The 19,584-nt window shown below is 46.9% G+C and overlaps 12 protein-coding genes across 13 annotated transcripts; 6 read left to right on the top strand and 6 right to left on the bottom strand.

Annotated features, from left to right (window-relative positions):
• Nucleotides 1-297: 297 nt before the first annotated feature.
• ONS95_007286 (uncharacterized protein) lies at nucleotides 298-1,694 on the top strand (the record flags this gene model as incomplete). Its single annotated transcript, XM_058500786.1, has 1 exon — nucleotides 298-1,694. Exon 1 carries the CDS (start codon nucleotides 414-416, stop codon nucleotides 1,692-1,694), a length of 1,281 nt encoding a protein of 426 aa, XP_058349603.1. The 5' UTR covers nucleotides 298-413.
• Nucleotides 298-4,419, bottom strand: ONS95_007285 (uncharacterized protein). Its single transcript, XM_058500785.1, has 3 exons — nucleotides 3,633-4,419; nucleotides 2,869-3,582; nucleotides 298-2,816 (listed from the first exon to the last, which is right to left on the bottom strand). Exons 1-3 carry the CDS (start codon nucleotides 4,313-4,315, stop codon nucleotides 1,943-1,945), a joined length of 2,271 nt encoding a protein of 756 aa, XP_058349602.1. The 5' UTR covers nucleotides 4,316-4,419; the 3' UTR covers nucleotides 298-1,942.
• An 854-nt stretch (nucleotides 4,420-5,273) lies between these two features.
• Nucleotides 5,274-5,756, bottom strand: ONS95_007284 (uncharacterized protein; the record flags this gene model as incomplete). Its single annotated transcript, XM_058500784.1, has 1 exon — nucleotides 5,274-5,756. One exon carries the CDS (start codon nucleotides 5,754-5,756, stop codon nucleotides 5,274-5,276), a length of 483 nt encoding a protein of 160 aa, XP_058349601.1.
• ONS95_007283 (uncharacterized protein) lies at nucleotides 5,651-6,711 on the top strand. The gene is made up of 2 exons (XM_058500783.1): nucleotides 5,651-5,693; nucleotides 5,787-6,711. The coding sequence occupies exon 2, from the start codon at nucleotides 5,890-5,892 to the stop codon at nucleotides 6,658-6,660; it is 771 nt and encodes a 256-aa protein (XP_058349600.1). The 5' UTR covers nucleotides 5,651-5,693; nucleotides 5,787-5,889; the 3' UTR covers nucleotides 6,661-6,711.
• Nucleotides 6,712-7,403: 692 nt separating this feature from the next.
• Nucleotides 7,404-8,210, bottom strand: ONS95_007282 (uncharacterized protein; the record flags this gene model as incomplete). Its single annotated transcript, XM_058500782.1, has 1 exon — nucleotides 7,404-8,210. One exon carries the CDS (start codon nucleotides 8,208-8,210, stop codon nucleotides 7,404-7,406), a length of 807 nt encoding a protein of 268 aa, XP_058349599.1.
• Nucleotides 8,211-8,380: 170 nt separating this feature from the next.
• ONS95_007281 (uncharacterized protein) lies at nucleotides 8,381-9,279 on the bottom strand (the record flags this gene model as incomplete). Its single annotated transcript, XM_058500781.1, has 2 exons — nucleotides 8,381-9,126; nucleotides 9,186-9,279. 2 exons carry the CDS (start codon nucleotides 9,277-9,279, stop codon nucleotides 8,381-8,383), a joined length of 840 nt encoding a protein of 279 aa, XP_058349598.1.
• Nucleotides 9,280-9,904: 625 nt separating this feature from the next.
• MRPL24 (39S ribosomal protein L24, mitochondrial) lies at nucleotides 9,905-10,588 on the bottom strand (the record flags this gene model as incomplete). The annotated part of the gene is made up of 1 exon (XM_058500780.1): nucleotides 9,905-10,588. One exon carries the CDS (start codon nucleotides 10,586-10,588, stop codon nucleotides 9,905-9,907), a length of 684 nt encoding a protein of 227 aa, XP_058349597.1.
• Nucleotides 10,589-11,425: 837 nt separating this feature from the next.
• ONS95_007279 (uncharacterized protein) lies at nucleotides 11,426-12,205 on the bottom strand (the record flags this gene model as incomplete). Its single annotated transcript, XM_058500779.1, has 1 exon — nucleotides 11,426-12,205. The coding sequence occupies one exon, from the start codon at nucleotides 12,203-12,205 to the stop codon at nucleotides 11,426-11,428; it is 780 nt and encodes a 259-aa protein (XP_058349596.1).
• A 1,063-nt stretch (nucleotides 12,206-13,268) lies between these two features.
• Nucleotides 13,269-14,123, top strand: ONS95_007278 (uncharacterized protein; the record flags this gene model as incomplete). Its single annotated transcript, XM_058500778.1, has 1 exon — nucleotides 13,269-14,123. One exon carries the CDS (start codon nucleotides 13,269-13,271, stop codon nucleotides 14,121-14,123), a length of 855 nt encoding a protein of 284 aa, XP_058349595.1.
• A 909-nt stretch (nucleotides 14,124-15,032) lies between these two features.
• ONS95_007277 (uncharacterized protein) lies at nucleotides 15,033-17,103 on the top strand. Of its 2 annotated transcripts, XM_058500777.1 has the most exons (4): nucleotides 15,033-15,529; nucleotides 15,597-16,415; nucleotides 16,463-16,535; nucleotides 16,603-17,103. In XM_058500777.1, exons 1-4 carry the CDS (start codon nucleotides 15,387-15,389, stop codon nucleotides 16,843-16,845), a joined length of 1,278 nt encoding a protein of 425 aa, XP_058349594.1. In that variant the 5' UTR covers nucleotides 15,033-15,386; the 3' UTR covers nucleotides 16,846-17,103. The 2 variants fall into 2 exon arrangements, with proteins under 2 accessions (XP_058349594.1, XP_058349593.1); XM_058500776.1 differs by having other exon boundaries at nucleotides 16,463-17,103.
• A 246-nt stretch (nucleotides 17,104-17,349) lies between these two features.
• Nucleotides 17,350-18,008, top strand: ONS95_007276 (uncharacterized protein; the record flags this gene model as incomplete). The annotated part of the gene is made up of 1 exon (XM_058500775.1): nucleotides 17,350-18,008. The coding sequence occupies exon 1, from the start codon at nucleotides 17,487-17,489 to the stop codon at nucleotides 18,006-18,008; it is 522 nt and encodes a 173-aa protein (XP_058349592.1). The 5' UTR covers nucleotides 17,350-17,486.
• A 285-nt stretch (nucleotides 18,009-18,293) lies between these two features.
• ONS95_007275 (uncharacterized protein) lies at nucleotides 18,294-19,248 on the top strand (the record flags this gene model as incomplete). The annotated part of the gene is made up of 2 exons (XM_058500774.1): nucleotides 18,294-18,733; nucleotides 18,786-19,248. The coding sequence occupies 2 exons, from the start codon at nucleotides 18,294-18,296 to the stop codon at nucleotides 19,246-19,248; spliced, it is 903 nt and encodes a 300-aa protein (XP_058349591.1).
• Between the last annotated feature and the right edge of the window lie 336 nt (nucleotides 19,249-19,584).

Raw genomic sequence — 19,584 nt, 5'->3', positions numbered from 1 at the left:
AGTGCAATAATACTCAAATTTAATTTGCACGAATATCAATCAACCATTTTGAAAAATCCTATAGTCCTCGTCAACCGGGCGTTCGCCGACCCATCTACATGTGGGGTATAGGCTCGCTAATCTTCATTGGATCGCTTGGTCTGCATGCAGAGGCATGTTGTGAGAAGTGAGGCGAACGGCTGGCCATCATTCGTCTGAGGATAGAAGAGGAAGCCTCAAGTATTCATCAGCCTTGAAGTCAATTTCTCTCGTAATTCGTGTGTAAAATTGGACTTACCGCTATTGTAGATGTGTTCCCCTACGAATTCGCTTTTCACCTCATTCTCGTATCTCAAGGCCGTCTCGAGCCAACTTTCTACTCAAACATACAGCCCTCAATCTAAATACAGTTGATCGGTATTCTATGGCCCAAAATGTCGTGTGGAGTAAAAATTTCGAATATTAATATGGTGATAAAGCTAGCCCGGTCAACACTCAAAGCGGCAAAAAAGGCATATGGAGAGGATGATGAGTTCACGGAGGAAATTTTGAGCTTGCATCTAACGTTGGAGCTCCTGCGGTCAGAAGTTACCGATCCAGAGTCTATGATCAACAAACACAAAGGGGGACGTCGAAAGGACTTTGAAACCTACATTGCCAGTTGCCGAGCTCATCTCAGGCGCATCAAATCAGTGCTTAGAGGATACAACAGGCTGAAAATTGGAAGTGGAAGTGTTTCGCAGCGTATCCAGTTTGGGACAGCCGGGGTCAAGGAAATCTCGGATAGTCAATTGAAGCTGTCAACTTACACCACAGTGATCACGTTGACACTCAATCTGCTCTCGTTAGGTTCACAAGGGAGGGTTGAGAAAGAGTTGAGTCGTCTGCGTGGAGAAGCAAAAAGGTTGAGACCATCGATAAATTTGCTGTTAGCCAAGCAGAATGCACTCTCTCGAGAAGAGACGAAAGACGAATCGTTTCGAGCGATTTCTCAGGACGACTGGAAATTATCGCACAGCTTTATCAAACACCTAGAAGCTGACGGATTCAAGCGCAGTTTAGTTCGTGCCCATAAGAACCTCATCATAGCTTATATCAAAGAGCTTAGTGAGAGGGGATTGCTAGACGAAAAGACCCTTCGGGTTCAAAATGTAATCAAGGAGTCTCTGATGCCGAAGGAGTGTCTGATGGATGGTTTGGATTCGGAAGCATGCAAATGTCACGAGTGCATACCTCCATCACACAGGTCGCCCGCCTCACCTTTAACTTCTGATCGCAGGCAAGACGGCTATTTGAACAGGGATCACCAAACCCCTCGTTCGAAGAAGAGAACCTCTTCTAAGATCTACCAAGGGGAGAAAAGAGACATCTTGGACATAAGCCACTCGCCTGCCGCCCCCAAACAGAAATCCTTCTTGTCAATTCTACTCTTCTCACCCAAGAGAAAGTCCAAGAGACCTGCCCCATCATACGTCCACCCACCACAAGAAGCACTCCAACCTCGGAAACGACAGAAGCGAACACCACCACCACCACGCCCAGTCTCTCCAACTCCTCCGCCTCCAGACTGGTGGCTGGAAGAACGACTGCGACGAAGACCTGTTGGATATGAGAGGGGTCGCTCGCCAACACCACGCTATAATGAAGAGCCAGTATATAGTAGAACAATGGCTGTGTATCCCGACGTGAGTTACGGGAGGTGGGGAGGCTATTGAAATGCGGGACTGATAGTCTTTCCATTCCTTTTACGCAAGTCTCTCGAATACTTGAATCGCTGTTCATTCCCTTCAGCCGGCAGTCCATCTAGTATGTACAGTAATGACGATCAGACAGCTACAGGACACGCAAATAACATCTATGGGAAGTGTGAAAGTTCTTACTCTTGTAAATTTTATCTCGGCGTAGTGCAAGCAGGTCATTACTTATTGACCTGTACTGAGCTTTGAGCCGTACGTCTAGCATTTCACGTGCTCTTAAGTTTCATTGCCCGAAGTCCGTCGATCAACTTATCACTCGCACTCTCCTCCGACTTTTCCAATGAATAGAAAGAGTCAAAGGTTTCGCTCTCACCAGCTCGTACCATCATATACGCAAGTTTCCAATAAGCCTTGGCCTTCTCGGCTAAATCGGGCGAAGTGACTCGCCAAACAGACCAGAGTATTTCCCAACACGATGTGAGTTCTTCGGCTGCATAACCCCATTGCTTTACAACTAGTCCAGTTTTTGATCTCAGTGACTTTGATGTTTTCATGTCGACTCCGACAGTGACGAAACCAAGAGCTTCGAGTGCTTTGAGAGCATAGATACTAGCATTGAGCTGATTACCACTGCCGTTGTTTTTGATGAAATGCTGTGCCATGGCTGAGTATAGTTGGAATAGCTCAAATCTTGGTATGTCCTTTACGGGAGATATATAGGTGTTCTCAAGCTTTACTGCAGCATCACGAGGATCGCTCGTTGCAAGTGATGCCAGAATCTCCTTTCTCTTGGCCTTCACCTTCGTTGGCGTCTTGGCATCGTCTCGACAGAGAGCACAATTACACTTGAATCCCCAGCTGTCTGATAAAGATTTCTGCATTTTTTCCCGGTTCATGGGATCCGCGTAGCACCAGCCGAGCTCCGTATCTGCTGGCATATCTTTGGTTGCACGTACAATCATCATATCGCCGATAAAAGTGCGTGCGCAATTTTTCATGCAGGTGTGATTGATATAGGCTGCTTTGATCCAAAGCCCTGAAGCTCCAAAGATACTGTCTTGGGAGGATGTTTGCAATGTATCCTTGGAGGTGACAGTGCTTCCAAAGACATTTAATGAGACAATTCGCTCGATGAGAAAACTACGCTTGTCAGCAATCTGGTCTCAACCAAAATTGTAGAAAAGCGCCATACCTGTCAACAACTGGAGCTCCATCGACTTTTACTTCGGTAGCACGCTTATACGAATCACTATATAGATCCAAGAATTCCGAGGCCATAGATGAATTGTTGGCGAGCTTCTGGTAAATCTCGGTAAGTTGAGACACGTGAGTACCCATCGTCAAACGATTTGTTCCCAGATTGACCAAGATTCCAATATCTGCTGTAGGCACATCCGAATTGCTTGAATTCTCTGCATGAGCATAGGAGAAGGCTTTCTCGCACATCAAGAGATCTCCAGCATTGATGCCTTGAGTCGTGAACAAACCACGACCTTTACCTGGAGTTTCCCGGACCTCAACAGCACCGATGTATGTTGCGCAATCGATGAGAGGTGGTCGTAATTTGGCAGCTTTATACATCTTCTTGAAATTGTACAGCCCTGTATTCTGCTCCCTAAGTCGAGCTTTGATCCGAGCAAGCTCAAATGCACCCGACTGGCTAGCGGGGTATTTGTTCAGCAATATTTGGAGGAGTTCGAGAGCTTCTTGGTAGCGAGAGAGGTTATAAAGTGCAAGAGCGCCACGATAGAGCGCCTTTTCAGACCTAGCAGCGTGATCAACGATAAAGTTTGCGTCTTGAAGTGCTGCATCGAATTGCTTGAGTCTCAAGTATGCAAGCGCTCGGTTGTTGTGAATTATTTCGGCCTCGGTAGACGTTGTTGACGCGTCCAGTGCCGCTGTATAGCTGTCGAGTTGATTAGAAAGAGGCCCAATCTGAGAACAATTAAGACGCACCTGTTGACTGCCTCTCTAAATTTTCCTTCCTTTACTTCATCATTGCCCTTTTGCTTCCATTCGGCTCCGTTCTTGGCACTTTCAATTTTGGTTGTTTTCCACGCCGATGGAACGAGTGGATCATCATTGGAGAGCCATACGATATCTGTAGGATGATCAACTCGAAGTCCATATCCACCGTCGCCAACACATTTGAAATAAGGCTCTTTCAACAACAAGACACTATCTTTCTCTAGGATATCTGCGGCTGGTCGTACATCTTCGTTCTCCTGTTGGTACAGCGAGAAGGTGAGCGCATCGCCAGCCTCATCTTCGGCCAGTGATATAATTCCCGTCAACCTGACAGGGGTAACAAACAATCGTAGGAGCAAGTAATAGCCACGATGATGATTTTCCAGTGTCAGCTTGTCGATCATCGTCTTCTTCAAGTTTTTCACTGGCGCAGTGGAAGGCAGATACGGGTCACCCACTATAGATGCCCGCATTTGGACATCCTTCGATCCTGACTTCCTGAGTGCCATGAACTGCTGATATTGTATCATATGATCCCTTGCCAGCGCATTTCGGGAAGAGCGGTCAGTGGGTCTCTCTCCCTTCCTCGCTCTAGCTGCTTCCAGTCTTGCTTTCTGGCCGAGAAGAATGTGCGCATACTGCGCGTCGTGAGAGACATCTTGAATGTCCATTGCGATGAGAAATATATCGACGCAGTGTATCTCTTTTCTGCTATTGTCAGGGAGAAGATGCTAACCGCGATTGCTGATCCAATTTTTCTTTGTTTGACCCACCCCCACAATTCGCTAAGCGAGAAGTTATTTACTAGCGAACAAACAGTGTTCGAGTTTCACCTGAACCATATTGCTATAGCATCTAGACTTCCCCACTCAGTTATACTTATTCTGCTAAGTTGCATCATATTCAATGCAAGAGAGTGATTGTCTTCGCTCGAACTATTAAATAGTGTGAGTCAAACTGCCCTTGTGCTCCGAGGAATATTGAGTTGCCCCTTCTGATTATGTAAGCAGCGCTCGGTCATATAAAGTACCCAGGTACCAATCAGGTCAACACGTGCTACAAGACTTTAATCTGATCTTTTGTATTGCCACGAGACCTGATGTCTTCTACTCCGAGGCTTGGCTGTTGCAGATCATAGATACCGTAAAGTAGAAAGCAGGTTCTGCCCCACCATCAGAAGGGCATTTTCCTAGAATAACAATCATCCAACTGTTACAAAACCTCTGCAACTATCAATTGACAGTGATAAGAATTTCCTGAGAGTTGCGAGGACGTTATTTCAGGAAAGCGCCCCTCCCACGGTGAGGCGGAACCTGTTTCCTCCTTCAAGGTAAAACTAAGCAAAGCCTGTTCACGCGCTGCAATTCACCGATATGCTCCATTTCCGAAACTTGGCATTGTCTAATGCATTGACAGCCGAACATATTCTGCCTAAAGCTTCAGTTGGACCGCGTCGCTCTTGTTTGTTCGTCTTTCCAACTGATTCGTAAGTCAATACTAAGACGCTTAAGCGAAAGAGCCCCTGAACCCCTTTCCCCGATTTTCGCTTGAGTTTGGCTTCACTACCCCGCTCTTGGCCTAGCCTCGACATTCAGCACTTTTGATGCCGACTGATGTACTCCTTAGACCTTAAAATTGAGTCCACTGCCTCAAATCGAGACCGTACAGTGAGCCAAGAACTGAACCAGCCTCCTTGGTCCAGAAATTGAAAATGCTGCTGCGCATGCCGAGAATGTTGCGAACACGGCAGTATTCAATCCAATTCTTCGGAAATTGGTTTTCAGCCGGATCGGAGAGATCAATGTGGTTTGCATACACGATGAATAAAGCACATCCATTCCATTCACTAACAGCCTGAGATGACTTGGATCTACCACGGGACACTTGAACAAAGAATACATTGACAGGGATGTGTTCGGTCTTCAATCGTCCGCCGAATGCGGCTTTTACATTCCGATGTCCCGGTCTGAATGTCAAGATTTTACTTCCTTCAGTTGCTGCTATAGACTTCAAGCCTTTGTGGTGGTGGCCATAGAATAACAATATCAGGTATTCATCCTGACTCCCACAACCCTCGATCATGAGATCCAACTCCTTAAACTTCCCAATCATCACCACAGTTGAGTAACCTGCTTTTCCTAGATTCGCACATATAATTGGTAAACTATGGGATACCTCTGACGTGCAGTATTTTCTCCCACAGCCTTCCAAAAGTTGAACTTCGCAATTTCTCCACCACTGCCAAATGAACAAGCATCAACGACACAGAAGAGTCCGCGACCACAATCTTCATGCCGGACTGGCCGATGTCTACACTCCAGGCCGCCACTATCCAACCTACCTTGCCGAGAAAGTAATTTTATTTTCAAAGCATCGAGGCGCAGAGCTCGCCCGCCTTCAAAAGCTAGCGTTCCATCGTTTCTACAGTGAGAAAATATTTGATCTGCGACCCGAACTCACGAACATATCAGACCAAGCAGTACTCGCGGCTTATTTCCAGTTTTTTGATGAGCTATTTTTCTTCGGTAGCCTCGGAGGCAGCAAACGGTGTCTCCTAAAATGCGACTCCAAGCTTGCGGAAGTAGGTGGACCTCGTGGCAGGTTCTCGAAACGAGGAGTGCTGAATGTCCAAAGTGGAACGCAAGGCCAGATTTACGAGATCAAGATATACAAGCAGAGAGGTGAGAATAGATATTACAGCCTCCGTGCTGCACTGGGGTTTATGTTACAAGCAATGTGCCATGCGTTCTTGAGACTTTGGCAGTGCTGGTCAGGTCACTGCAATGAGATGTGGGGTGAGCATGGAGCGGGTTGGGCGTGGCAAGATATGGCGCTGGCGATTGAGAATGCGGTTTCGGATGGCCATTTTGTCAATCTAGATATTCCACTTGGAAGGCTGGAGATGTTGGCGGATAATTTGAGGGCATATCCTGCATACTTGAAGGAAGAGCAATTGAGGAGGTGGAGAATAGATCCGAGAAAGCTTGAAAAATTGGCTGGGAGGTTGAGAAGATAATTCACAGAGTACGTGGCTTCCAGATGTCAAACAATTCATGGAATCATCCTTGAAATGCATATTACGGCATTGAATCTTTTGCTGGGATCGTACACTGCCAACGAGTGCGCGTGAATCATACCCACGCCTGAGTCACACAAATAGCACCTATGGGGCTACAAACTTTGCGAAGTTGGCGAAAGTTTTGAGTAGTCATGTGAGTAAAGCGGTGGAGAAACAGGATTGATGCCAGGAAAGCACAATACATTCGGGATTTAGAATTCGCCATATCTGAGCATGAGCGGAGAACAGAGTAAATAGTTGTTCAATCAATTTGAAGTCTCGCACGGGTGCCTGAAAGAGTCTTGCTCCTGAAAGCCCGAGTAACGGAGAGGAGATCGAAAATAGTTGAAACAATCCATAACGGCTAGATCTGTACATCTTCAGCACTGCTACAGTGCCGTCCCCACAGTATTTCATCATGCACGCCATACCTGGTTAGGACGAGTATTGCAAAAGACATATTGAGAAAAACACATCAGGAGAGCCGAGTTCAAAGTAATACAGATAATGTTCTCCAAAGTCTAACCAGACGACACATATCCCAAGGCCGCATTTATCAAGATAATCACAAGTCTAGGCTCTGTCCCATGAATGTGGCTACCATTTGACCACTGCTAAAGCCTATGCCCAAACTGCATCCAAGGTCAGCAATTACAGTGTGTTGTAACCGCCCCGACTACGCTCTCAGGGATTATCATCCCTCAGACAATGGTGACAGTCTTCATTTCCCAGCCGAGCTCCTCGCTTCCATCTATTGGCATCTCAACGATACCAATCCGGCGGTATGTAGTTCTTTCGTTCAAAGTTGGCTCCAGTACAAGTCCGAAGCTTACATCCCCACTATATGAAGATTTTCTCGGGTGCCAGTGGGGAATTCCGATGAGGTCACGTTGTATCTTGAAACGGGCAACTTGCAATACGAAGATTTCCTCTTCGAGGCAGAATATTCTATGCTCGAACTCTTCCGAATCCATCCAAAGCACGATAGCATCAGGGCCTGGCTTTTCAAAATTCTCAGGCTTAATCTTCGGCACAGGACGGCGCACATACATACCAGCACGAAACCAGAAGCCATACGTGGAGAGGAGATCCTTCATTTGCCTGCATATCCCTCGTAGTGACAACTTGGCTGGCAGAATGACTTGGCCAAAAGGGTTGCCTCCAACGTTCTTCACAGATTTATGGACGAGCTGGACTTCGTTTGAAGCAATATGGCTCCAAGGAGAAGGACCGAAAACGTACAAGTCGTGTCTGCTGCAAGCTGGAACATCTATTGCCGTTGCCCAGCTCCAAGATGGTGAGTACCTTGCGTCGGTTCTCCCTCCAATGCTTTTCCATAATAAACCACGACGGAAGTCTTCCAGCCAAATCCCCGCCGTATAATGGTAGCCTGTACGATCAGAGTATTCTTTCGCAAGGCCGGAAAGAGCAGGAAAGCGGTCCGTAAAATGCGTTAATTCGCGAGTTGCGTATTCATTGACCTGTCTGTACCACCAAGCGATAACCATGTCTCCATGTAGAGGTAGTGACCCGTAGGTCCACCTTGCTTCAAGGCGCTTAACAGGTATGGTATAAATTGACGTCATGTATCCTGGATCTCTTTCCACATCATGGATTAATGACGGTTCCACCTCGCAACACCTATCGTGCACCGTACAGCAACTCCACCGAATACCACTTAATGTGTAGCGTAGGCGTCGTCGGGATAAAGCTGCCTCCTGGAATGCCAGACCCTTCGCTGCAGGTAGCAGAGTCCCTCGCGAGAAAGTCTCCAGTTATGAGGGCTTGCGAAGATGCTCGAGCTAGCCGTAGTGGGAGGACTGAACACTGGCAATCTCACCAAATTCTCCTTGCGGCCATGGCCATATAGTCGAGGCGGGATTTTGTTGGCACTTTTGAAGATACCTTTGTGGGGATCAGTCGCAGCATCGGCACTTAAAGTGAGGACAGAATTTGCGTATATCTCTGCCATTTTGACCGACTCTCTCTGCCAATCTTCATCACAATCTTGGACGATGCAAAGGCAGTCGATCCAGATATATCGATAGCCGAGCTTTCGGGTAATAAAAATAGCATCTCGGAAAGACTTGGGAAGCCGTGAGTAGGCAAAGCTACCAGTTCGGGACATAAGGTTGGCTGTCGTTGTAAGCCGAATCCGGGCATTGCCCCAGCAATGGCTTAGGGTCAACCATTCTCCAAGCTCACCGGTCGAAACGTGAAGAGAGACGGTTGGTGAATTATTGTTTCCAACATCGACAACCCGTGCCGGTAATGTGGACTGTGTGCCGGCACATATTGACCCGTGGCTCTCTAGACACGTCTTCATCCAGTATTTTGCCAGCTCAAAGCATTGTTCGGATTTGGTGTCTTTTGCAAGCGGGCGACTTACAAATGTGCCTGGTAGCAGCTTGTTGATCGGATCATCTAGAGGCAAGTCAGCCTGATGCTCCAGCCGGAACTGGATACTTAAATAAGGCCAGAACCTTTTGTTGTATACAACTTTATCCCGTCTGCGTCATTAGACCAGCCTTGCAAGTCAGTCTCGTATCTGAATGACAGTAAATCGTCCCGCAGCATCGTGCAGTAAATCGGCACATCTTCGCCGCATGGAAAACGTCGGTATGATGGGCAACGACGCTTGAAAAGGCCTATTGCGAGCTGGCACAGAACGCAACCGTGTTTTGCCGACTTGGACAATGATGCAAGGCTGTCATGATGCTGGACAGGGTTCTCGCGCCTATCGTTGGACTTGTGGTTTGGATGCGTGCTCAAGAGAATGTTGACATTCAAAACAACTTGACATTTTTCACAAACCATGTTAACTGACATCGACAATTGGTAAAGCTGAGGGGAAGAAAGGGCATCGGATATAAACCAGCTTTATTTCAAGCAGAGTACGGTCATGCGATTACGGGCGAATGTTGGTTTGACAACTGGACAGCCGAGCCACTCATCGCATGAATGGCTACATGCAGCAACTTCTTCAGCCAACAGACATATTAACAGAATGAACAGATTGGCTGCAGCAAGGTGAGATCACTCGCTTGAAGGCAGCCCTGCAGGCCACACGATAAGACAACGACCTGTGCCGCTTGGCGATGGGATGTGCATGAACATGCAACGGCCTCAGGGTAAATCGAGTAAAAGCCAACCGCCCTGAATATACATGTTCATACAGTTTCTGATCGTACAAGCTCCATCCTTATAGCACGACCTTCTCTTGTTTCGGAGGCTGCTCATGCATAAACCCAGGCTCGGCTTCACCAGCCTCCATATTCTCTCCCACCTCAACTTCCTGACCCTTCTTCAGGTCCGCATCAAAAGCCTCCATCTCCTGCGCAACCTGTTGTGGTGTAGCTGCTTGTCCGTCCGAAGTAACCAGGTCGTCCTCCTTGGGCGGCAGACCAAGTAGTTCCCTCTGCCGTCTGAACCTCTCCTTGACCCTATCCGTCTGCATAATCCTCCACCTCAACTTCCACCCACCAATACCCAGTTCCTTCAGCCTTCCGGCCTTCTCCCCGAGCAAGTACTCATCCAGACCTCCAACCTTATCCACCGTCCTCAATACCCTCGTCGTGATCCTCAACCTGATATAGTCCTGCAGGGCATCACTCCACAGCCTCTTGAAGTGTACATTAGGTCTCCAATATCGTCGAGTCTTGATCTCGTTCTTTTCTGACACGATGTTCCCGAACCGGATCTTCTGCGTACCGTAGAGACCATTGTTGGATTGTTTGTAAAAAAGAGAGGGCCCGTATGGGTAGGGAGGCACGACGCTGTGCTCGCCTTCAAGTCGTTTATTGGAGCGATTTGCAAGTGTTCGCGCGGTGCAGGTGAAGCTCCGAAGGTGGGTGAGAGAGGGATGCGATGATTTGAAGAGAGGCATGGTTGCGCGGGTGACGCTGAGCGTCAATTGAGCCGCGGGATGTCCTCGATGAGCCGAAAGCTATGCCGTGTTCGACTATGGATTGAACTTCACCGGTGAGAACGGAGAAGACGGCGTGAACGTGTGTTGGGTATCTTGATGAAGCTTCAAATGTTGAAGCTCCTGAAGGTCCATAATTTATTTCTTAGCGTAAACGCTGACTTAAGCCTCGCTTCTCAGGCATCAAGCCATCTCCTTGGCTAGATATTTGAACCACTCTATCCGAGACTGTAGAAGACTTCTGAAGGAAATAACGAAAATAGAACTTCTTCAAATTTAATCTCTTTTGCATAGAACTACTAGTCATTGCAAAAATGTCCTCTTGAGTAGCATGAGTCCTTCAAGCCTCGCTTATATGCTCCCCAGTATTGACAAATTAATTCTTGGCCCGCGAACTTTTCGATAAGCTGGCGCAATTATTTTTGAACGTCTATCATTTGACATAGAACAAAGCTAAATCTCTTTTGGTTTATCCCATAACATGTTGGTACTAGTGACTGGCAGTAGAAGTTTGGGCTGACCTTTGTACGTCTCGAATTGATCAAGCAAGTCAAAGCAGAAAGTGAGAAACTGAAACAGACACAGCTTGAGTTGATAATACTTAGGAAGAAGAAGAAGAAGAAGAAGAAGAAGAAGAAGAAGAAGAAGAAGAAGAAGAAACAGTGTGCTATCAGTTCCAGGTGGTGTGCCTCCTCACACCTCTTAGTGGGTAAAGCGGGCAGCGAAATTCGGTTGCATTTTCTCTTTAAAATTAAGAATTACGAGTGACAACTCATGTCTATTGACTTTACCATACCATCAGGCAACTCTTTCTTCCTCCCACGAGAGCTTCAAGTCTTCATAACCTCCACTAACGAACTCTGAACCAACATCAGGGTCCATATCAACACAACACTGCATTGTATAGCTTGTGTACATCGTCACTTTAGGGGAACCGCCTCCCTGCGCTCGTCTGTCAAACTCTTCGGCTGTGTCCATTTCATCTGCTGACATTCCAAAAGAAAGTTTCGCATCGTCGTTTGGGTGGGCCATGTGCCATTTCATCTGAAAGTCCGAGATTGGCGTCGTAACAGTCTTCTGAGCCCAATCGTAGACGGTGCCCATCCTTACGCCATCCTCAACGGTGATATGTCCAACTTTCAAATAACTCCCCATCTGGTAATGCGAAGCCTGTCGAACCTCAAAGATGGTTGCTGGCGGTTGCACAGGAAGCATTCGGCGCCAACTAGCATCTTTCCGCACATAAGCTGCACATTTCTCCTTAGTAGACCCCCATTCAAGTTCTTCGAATTTCCATCCACGGCTTCCACGGTGACTGCCTTTGCGCTCTGTAGGCTTGAACCAGGCCGGGAACTTTTCTGCAAGCAGGGGGTTGAATTGTGGTTTGAGCCCACGATCTGAGGGCAGAGGCGCAAAGAAGAGAACTTGTTGTACAGGCAACGAGTCCACAGCAGCTTTCCATTTACTGCTCACTCGTTGTGCGTTGATCAGAATATCGTTTATAGGCAACTGAATGACAATGGCAGCGGTCAGCTCTGGAAGAGCCAGAACTTTGTCTCGTGCAGAAATTGAGGGCATCTTTTTGGCAGTACTCGTTGACAACACTTTCAAAATCGAACAAGTGTAGTACACGATATATTATTGTGGTATCGGATGGATCTGTGTAAGTTTTGATCGTTAAGGCAGCAGTGAAAGGGTCAATGTGGATGAGGTCAGCTGCAAAATAAAGTGGCGAAGTCTCTCCTGCTCCTCACATGTGAGGCTGAAATATTCGAGTTGTTACAGCAGTAAAAACTACTTATTAAGCTAAAACCAGAAGTATAAGAGAATGTTGTGTTTTGTAGCGGTGTTACAAGCCTAGAAGATGAGAGGACTACAAGATATCTTCATTCAGGCGATCGTCATGTGACCGTATGATATGCCATATCGAGAATTCCTGTTTTCGACATTCCACTCTTCCATTTCATAGAAAATCACGATTTGCAGTTTTTTGCTCCTCGCCATTGTACGTCCTGAGGGCACATCCAACCTAATATCGACAATTCCAAGTCACGAGCTTTGATTGCACGTGATGAGAGGCAAACCTTCCAAGGTTGCCTTACCTTACCTATGGAGGATTGTGTAACGGCCACAGCTGTACCAGGCATATGATAGCACCTCAAGAGCTCTTTATTTTCAAGCGTATCGAGGTATCACCCGTTTCTTCGCCCACCATTGTACCGTTTTTGAGATGAAACGTGAAATTGGCCGAGTTGTTGTATGATCCAGGACAGCTCTTATTCTGAGAAGAGAGCTTGAAGTTGTGTTTTCAAGAAGCTCTGCTGTGAAGCATCCAAAATTTGAAGTGGTGATCTTTGGTAGGAGGTGTAGAGCGCCATATCACCAGGTGGTCAATGGAAGAAAAGCACCAGTGACCATCGTTTAGAAGCTCTTATTTACATTTGAGGCATTACTGGGACCTTCAAATATTTCTAATTCCTCCTTCAACTCTATCTTCGAATGATATACAGCCACACAGCCTTCTCGCTTGTGTAACCTTACGTCAGCTTCCAGGTCCCACCACCATCAGGCAGCTCCGAATACTACATCGCAGAATAACAGTTCCTTCATCTATCGATCATAATGCGAACAGAAATTCGCCATGGTCGTCCACCTCTTAACTCTCCCACTGGAGATCCGTACCATGATCCTCCACTACCTACTTTGCTCCCCGACCGGCCACATCACGCTTTACGCATCAACTTCGAAGAAGTCCACCCAGGGCAACACGCTCAAAGTCCGCCCTCACAACCCGGACAAACCTAAATCATACAAAACCGCACGCACGATCGGCCTCGCAATCCTGAAGACCTGTAAACAGCTCAAAGCCGAGGCCAATGAAATGATCTGGAAAGAAAACATCGTCACTTTCCAGTTCAATCGCCCTGCTCTCAATGATGACTCGGACCGAGCTATTAAGCGGATGTGCAAGTTTGAATGTTGGGCACAAGGATTTTTTCTTCGTCATATAGAATTGTGTGCATTTTGGTTGTGCCGGGATAATGCCATGAAGAACCTCGGCGCGCTTTCTATTGTAGAAAATTGTGCACAGCGGCCCGATGGCGTGTTGAGGAGTGTCATTTTGAGAAATGTTTCTGTTGGTAGGGAAGATGGTTGGAATATGTGCGAGCAGCTCTACTTGCGACGTTCCCAGCTGACCGATGATGACATGGTGTCTTCTTACACGCTCGCAGCGTTGCGCAATCTTGGAGGTCCTGATGGGGTTCTGGCAAATGTACAGAGAAAGATGGTGTTTGATATTGATTTTGAGTGCACAAAGATGGATGTTCCTACGCTGGCATGGTGGAAGAGTGTTGGCATCGTGGAGGGGCCTAAGATGATGACGGAACTCCATGATGCGTTTGGTGGCGAGCTTTGGGTCAATGGTAGATTATGGATGAGAAATGGTGTAGAGGAAGAACAGATGTTACAGCAAGGAAAGGTAGCTATGGGCTGAAAGACATCATGCTTTAATAATTCAGAGTGTCGTCACCTCAAGTGTCGCAAAAACAGAGGTCGAAGCGCTGATTAGTCGAAGTTGTTGTTTGAGGTCTTGTCTCTTGTACCTTATCCCATAAATTATTCTTACTCATAGAAAACTAAAGAAGACAAGTCACGACTTCGTCGTCGTCTACGCTGGCGTGCATACCATTATCGTCCCATTGACAGGAACCAGGCTTCTCATACAAGAAAGATGACCATGAAATGTGCCCCTTGGCTTTCAGCTCTTCAGTTGCATATTGGAGATCTACACCTGTCTGAAATTCCAAATTACGAACTTTTGATCATTACACTAGATACTGATCCTGGGAGTCCCTTCTCAAGAACCCCACCATCTTTCACTAAACGAGTCCACCGTACATTCGATATGGGTTCGACGTACTTGAACATTGCCGCTTTTTTAAACTTGGTAACAGGTTTTTAATGTGCTATAGCGATGCAATCTAGCTAGAGGTCAAAGTAAATCAAGTTGTGCAAAAAAGATATGATTTCCTGATGCCTGTTCAATAGCAAATCTTGAGAGATGAAACTTGTCAGATTTTTGCTTTTCTTAGATAAGTGAACTTTGAGATTGGGAACAATCATGGTTCGTATCGTGTTAACTACTTTGACAAACTACTCTGTCAAACTACTCTGTCAAACTACTCTGACATATGCGATGCTTTAGTTCCACAAGATTCTAATGAAATTCATTGCTTTATTTTTTATTCCTTCAAGCTTTGACAACTAGCAGATGAAAGAGAGGGTCGTCAACGCCCACAGTTACTTGACACCCGACCTTTAGCCGTGACGGCCCAACGAGCCGAAGCTGGGGAGCTCAGCTGCCCTCCACTGTTTTCCAAGAGATTTGTCTAGGGCTGTTTCCCCGGCATTTCTCCGTAGGTGGGGGGACTTGACTACTTATCAATAAAAACTTATGACGACTCCATCATCGTTGGCATTAATTCTATTGATTTCAGAATGACATCTTGGTTGTAAGATTTTACATGATCTCTAGATCATCCCACCCATCCATTTTTTATCGACTGAAACATTAGATATCGATCTGTCATCCAGCGTTGCTTTCGACCTATTGTATCCTCGCCTCACCATGACCACAATGACGCAGCTTGAACCAGGTATTTCTGAGGCGTATCAGCTCGACGATCACCAAATCAATTGCCGAACGAAAAGTAAGGAGCCTTCGGGGCATTAATTGAAAGCAGCAGGCTCGAACGCAATGCAAAGTCAGGTGCCATACTTGAAGCTTATGAGCGCGGGTTTCTCATTCTTTGTCGCCGGCGTCAACGATGGCAGCACTGGGGCTTTAGTTCCCTACATAATTCGAGATTATGGAATCAATACGGCAATCGTTTCATCAGTGTACGTATTGATCCAGTGGCTCATGAATGCATTGAAAAGAAAGCCACTTAACGCTGCAATAAAACAGATACGGAGCCAATTTCATGGGCTGGTTCCTCACGGCTCTGACAAATACCCATCTCTCTCAGAAGTTTGACCTCGGTGCTATGCTCATGCTTGGCGCAGTCCTCCAACTAATTGCGCATGCTTTGCGTTTCTGGAGACCACCGTTCGAACTATATGCAGTCACGTTCTGGCTCGTCAGTCTGGGCCAAGCGTACCAAGACACCCATGGCAACACATTCGTGACTACCATGAAGGGAGGGGCGCACAGGTGGCTCGCGTTTATTCATTCTATGTATATGGCCGGATGCTTCTGTGGCCCTTTCGTAGCCACTGCCGTGTCCTCAGCTGGAAAACCTTCGCGCTGGTATCTATTTTATACTTTGCCTCTTATACTCGGTGTCATCAATGTGGTCCTTGTGTTTTACGCTTTTCGGGAAAGCGTTGGGTTTAAAGCAAAACAATCTTCTCAGACTGCCTCAGCTTCAATGGACGCAGAGGCTGCCACCAACCTCGACATTCATGCTCCAGCCGACCCCACAGCAAATGCTACCGCCTCCACTCTCATTTTGGAGACGCTAAAGACTCGGAGTGTCTGGCTTCTGAGCATCTTCTTCTTCTTCTCCATTGGTGCAACACTTACTGCCAGTAGCTGGGTCGTGGAATACCTGGTCGAAATTCGTAAGGGGGATATATCCACAATGGGTTATGTTTCGGTCGGCTTTAACGGAGGCTCGCTACTGGGAAGAATCTTCTTAGCTGAGCCTACCCACAGATTCGGGGTTCGGAGAATGATCTTCATCTACAGCGTGCTATCTATCGGCCTTCACGTGTTGTTTTGGCAGTAAGAATATCTCATCCGCTGCTCAGAAACTATCTGACAGCGAACAGAGTACCCAACATAATTGCAGCATCTATCTCGATCAGTCTTCTGGGTTTTCTCATGGGGCCTTACTTTGCTACTGTAGGTCTTCTCTTACATTTTATTGCCCCGATGAAGATAGTCTATGGAGGCACTGACACGCAATTAGGGAGTTTCGGTTGGCTCTAAGCTATTTGCTCCGCGAATTTACTCCACGGGGCTATCCTTTGTGTTTGTATTTGCTCAATTGGGAGCCTGCTTCTTCCCTATTATTACTGGTGCCATCGCCTCAAAGCTTGAGGTTTCAGTGATGCAGCCTATCTTGTGCGCGCTGCTGGTTGCAACTTCAATTAGCTGGTTGTTTGTTCCCAATCCAAAGGAGAGCGAGAACACTGCTCTTCATCACGAATAGGATACAGATTTCCGCATAATTTAGAAGTGGAAGTTGATGGTACGATGAGATAGAATGTTGGATTGGAGAGCAGAGTGTCTGATTGTGATACTCTTTACTACCTAGGTAGTGTGAAGCGACTGGATTAAATCATTGGAAACGATGTAATATAATCACACAATCCCTAACGTATATCCGATGCTAATTCAAAAGCCAGCATCTGGTAAGCAATACAGTACTATGATGACAGTCTTGGACAGGGTGCTAGTTCCTTCTGAAAATACAAGCTGTGTTGTGTCCTCTTGCTTATGACATTGTAATCGTGCCGTTTGCTGACTTTGTTGACAATCGCCTTTCTTTAAGCGACATTGCCAAGAAATACCAATCTATGGACGGAGTTCCTGCGACTTGCATCTGGAAGTTGCATGCGAAATATGGCCCAATGGTCTTTAATTGCCTTACGTAAAATAGGCACTGCAAAACATTTTGCTTTTATCTACCTACCTTACCTAGGTGATGAGCGGACTCTACCATCACTCCTGCCTAGTTCGACCCGATCTTGCCCGCGCCAACCAAAGCCAACGGAGCATCCATTTATCCCAATCTAATAGCTCTTCTTTGTAAAATTGCACGATATCACAAGAGACAACGATCCTCTTAAGATGTCTGTAGCACACCATTTACTCACCCTCCCCCGCGAAATTCGCGACGAGATCTACTCCTGGATCCTCATTTCCCCGACCGGCTACGTGCGACCCATCAATACAGGCCACTCACCAACAGATCCCATGCCCGCCAATCCGCAATTTACGTACAGTCACCACACACCCTTCCAACGAACATCTTCCGAGAGCATATCCTTCACCATTTTACGAACGTGTCGGCAGATTTACGTGGAAGCGAAGGACGTGTTCTGGAAGAACAATATAATCGTCGTCCGATGGACACAAAACAAAGATGCGTGGAGGGAAGATATGGGGATTTGCCGAAGTATTATGATGCGGGAGAATGATCGAATTGCTAAGGAGATGCTGGGGAAGTTCAGATCGCAGGGAGAGTTGGTTGCGTGGGGCGTTTTGGATGGTGATACGGGGAGGTGGAGAGAGGGTTGTGTGCGGGGTAGGTGGGATTTCGAAGGCATTATTCCTCGCTTCTTCACACTTCCGAATTTGACGAAGAGGTAATATGGGGTCTATAAATGAGAAGCATGATTATGAGACGGCCAGAGAGGAGAAATAAATTGTCTGTTAATCATGCATTTGTTGCGGGACGAGCTATGCAAAGATGGACCAAACTAGTCTCCTGCCGCAAGCTAAGTATCTCATTCCAAGCAATATCGAGACTCAGCTGGTTACTAATACACAAGTACACGATCCGCTGTAACGAAGCACAAATCAACAGAGCCTACCTTATCAGAACTGCACCTCTGATCTACTCGCAAGTTTCATCACCACCTATTCGATACAGCGATGAACATCTCAGCGAATATTTCAGATACCATACACTCCGGCCTCGCCGTCTCAAATAAGCTCTTTGCCCTTGCCGAGAAAATCAGGCCCGCTACCGCGGAAGTCAACAAAGTCGCGGTAGAAATCTCACTTCTGACCTCCACGCTGCACAGTCTGCGCTCAGTGCGTATTGATTCAGAGGGATGCAGATACTCAATTGGCGCCACGACCATAGCGCAGAAAGTACTCGATCGATGTCAAGATCTGTTTAGGGAGCTGGACCGTGTCTTGATCGGATTGAAGCACGATGGTGTGAGAATGGAAGATTTGGTTCCCAAGGTGAAAGCAGAGTTTGAGAAGACCGGGATGAAGATTCTGTGGGCGACACTTGAGGCCTGCAGTATTACATTCCAATTGCTGCTGCATAACCTCTCCGTGGCAAAGAAGCCAACGGTAAGGAGGTACCTCACTTTTCCTTTTCTACCTAAGATAATCTCGCTAATCAACAAGCAGAGCATCAATGTATAGTATAGACGTCGAAGTAGAACAGCAGGAGCTCATCATACAGTCTCTGCGGACATCACGGCAGGGTATCATCACAATTCTGGAACAACTCGAACACGGGGACCCTGATCAAAATAGCCTCACATCAACAAAACCAACCAATAAACTCCGCAAGCCGAAACCACCCACCAAGCAAAGCCAGCCGCAAGAGTCCAATATCAAGAAAGAAAGAGCTTCCGATTGGGTCAAGAGACTCATTCGTGATGAGAGGACCAATGCACTGATTGCACTTGAGTTCTCACCGTCACCAAGGGTAAACAGTGAGGCATTTGAAGACTTGGCAAGAAAGAATGCGTCTGGTGCGGAGGGTAAAGTGGGTGTTGGAGTTGGAGAGCTGCAGGGTGATGGGCCGGACGATTTGCCAAGTAGTAGTGAGAGGATGGAATATGCACGAGGATGGCCTCGTATTTAGCGATCGTCAGGGCATTCCTGAGGTCCATGAATTTTGGTCAACTTCCGTTGCACCAGCTTTTGTGGTCTGCGCCTTACAGGGTATCCGATTCCGAATTACCTGCCAGAAACACACTTTTACAAGGAACAGCTGCTGAAGCGAGGCGCTAAAATTCTCGTGGTTGCCTATGCTCGCTATGATACAGGGCACATGCACTAACGTTGGGCCCTGTACGAAAGTGTGTTCCGAGTGGTAGATACGGGAATACTACGCTGCGGCTACAAGGGTGGACCAAGTTTTTGGAAATATCTGCGGCCCCTTCTCACGACATGAAATAAAATGTTGGCTGCACTGCTT

The sequence above is a fragment of the Cadophora gregata genome, assembly GCF_030347475.1.
Source record: "Cadophora gregata isolate MNR1 chromosome Unknown scaffold_19, whole genome shotgun sequence".
NCBI lineage: Eukaryota > Fungi > Ascomycota > Leotiomycetes > Helotiales > Ploettnerulaceae > Cadophora > Cadophora gregata.
This window is presented reverse-complemented; position numbering and strand designations above follow the sequence as displayed.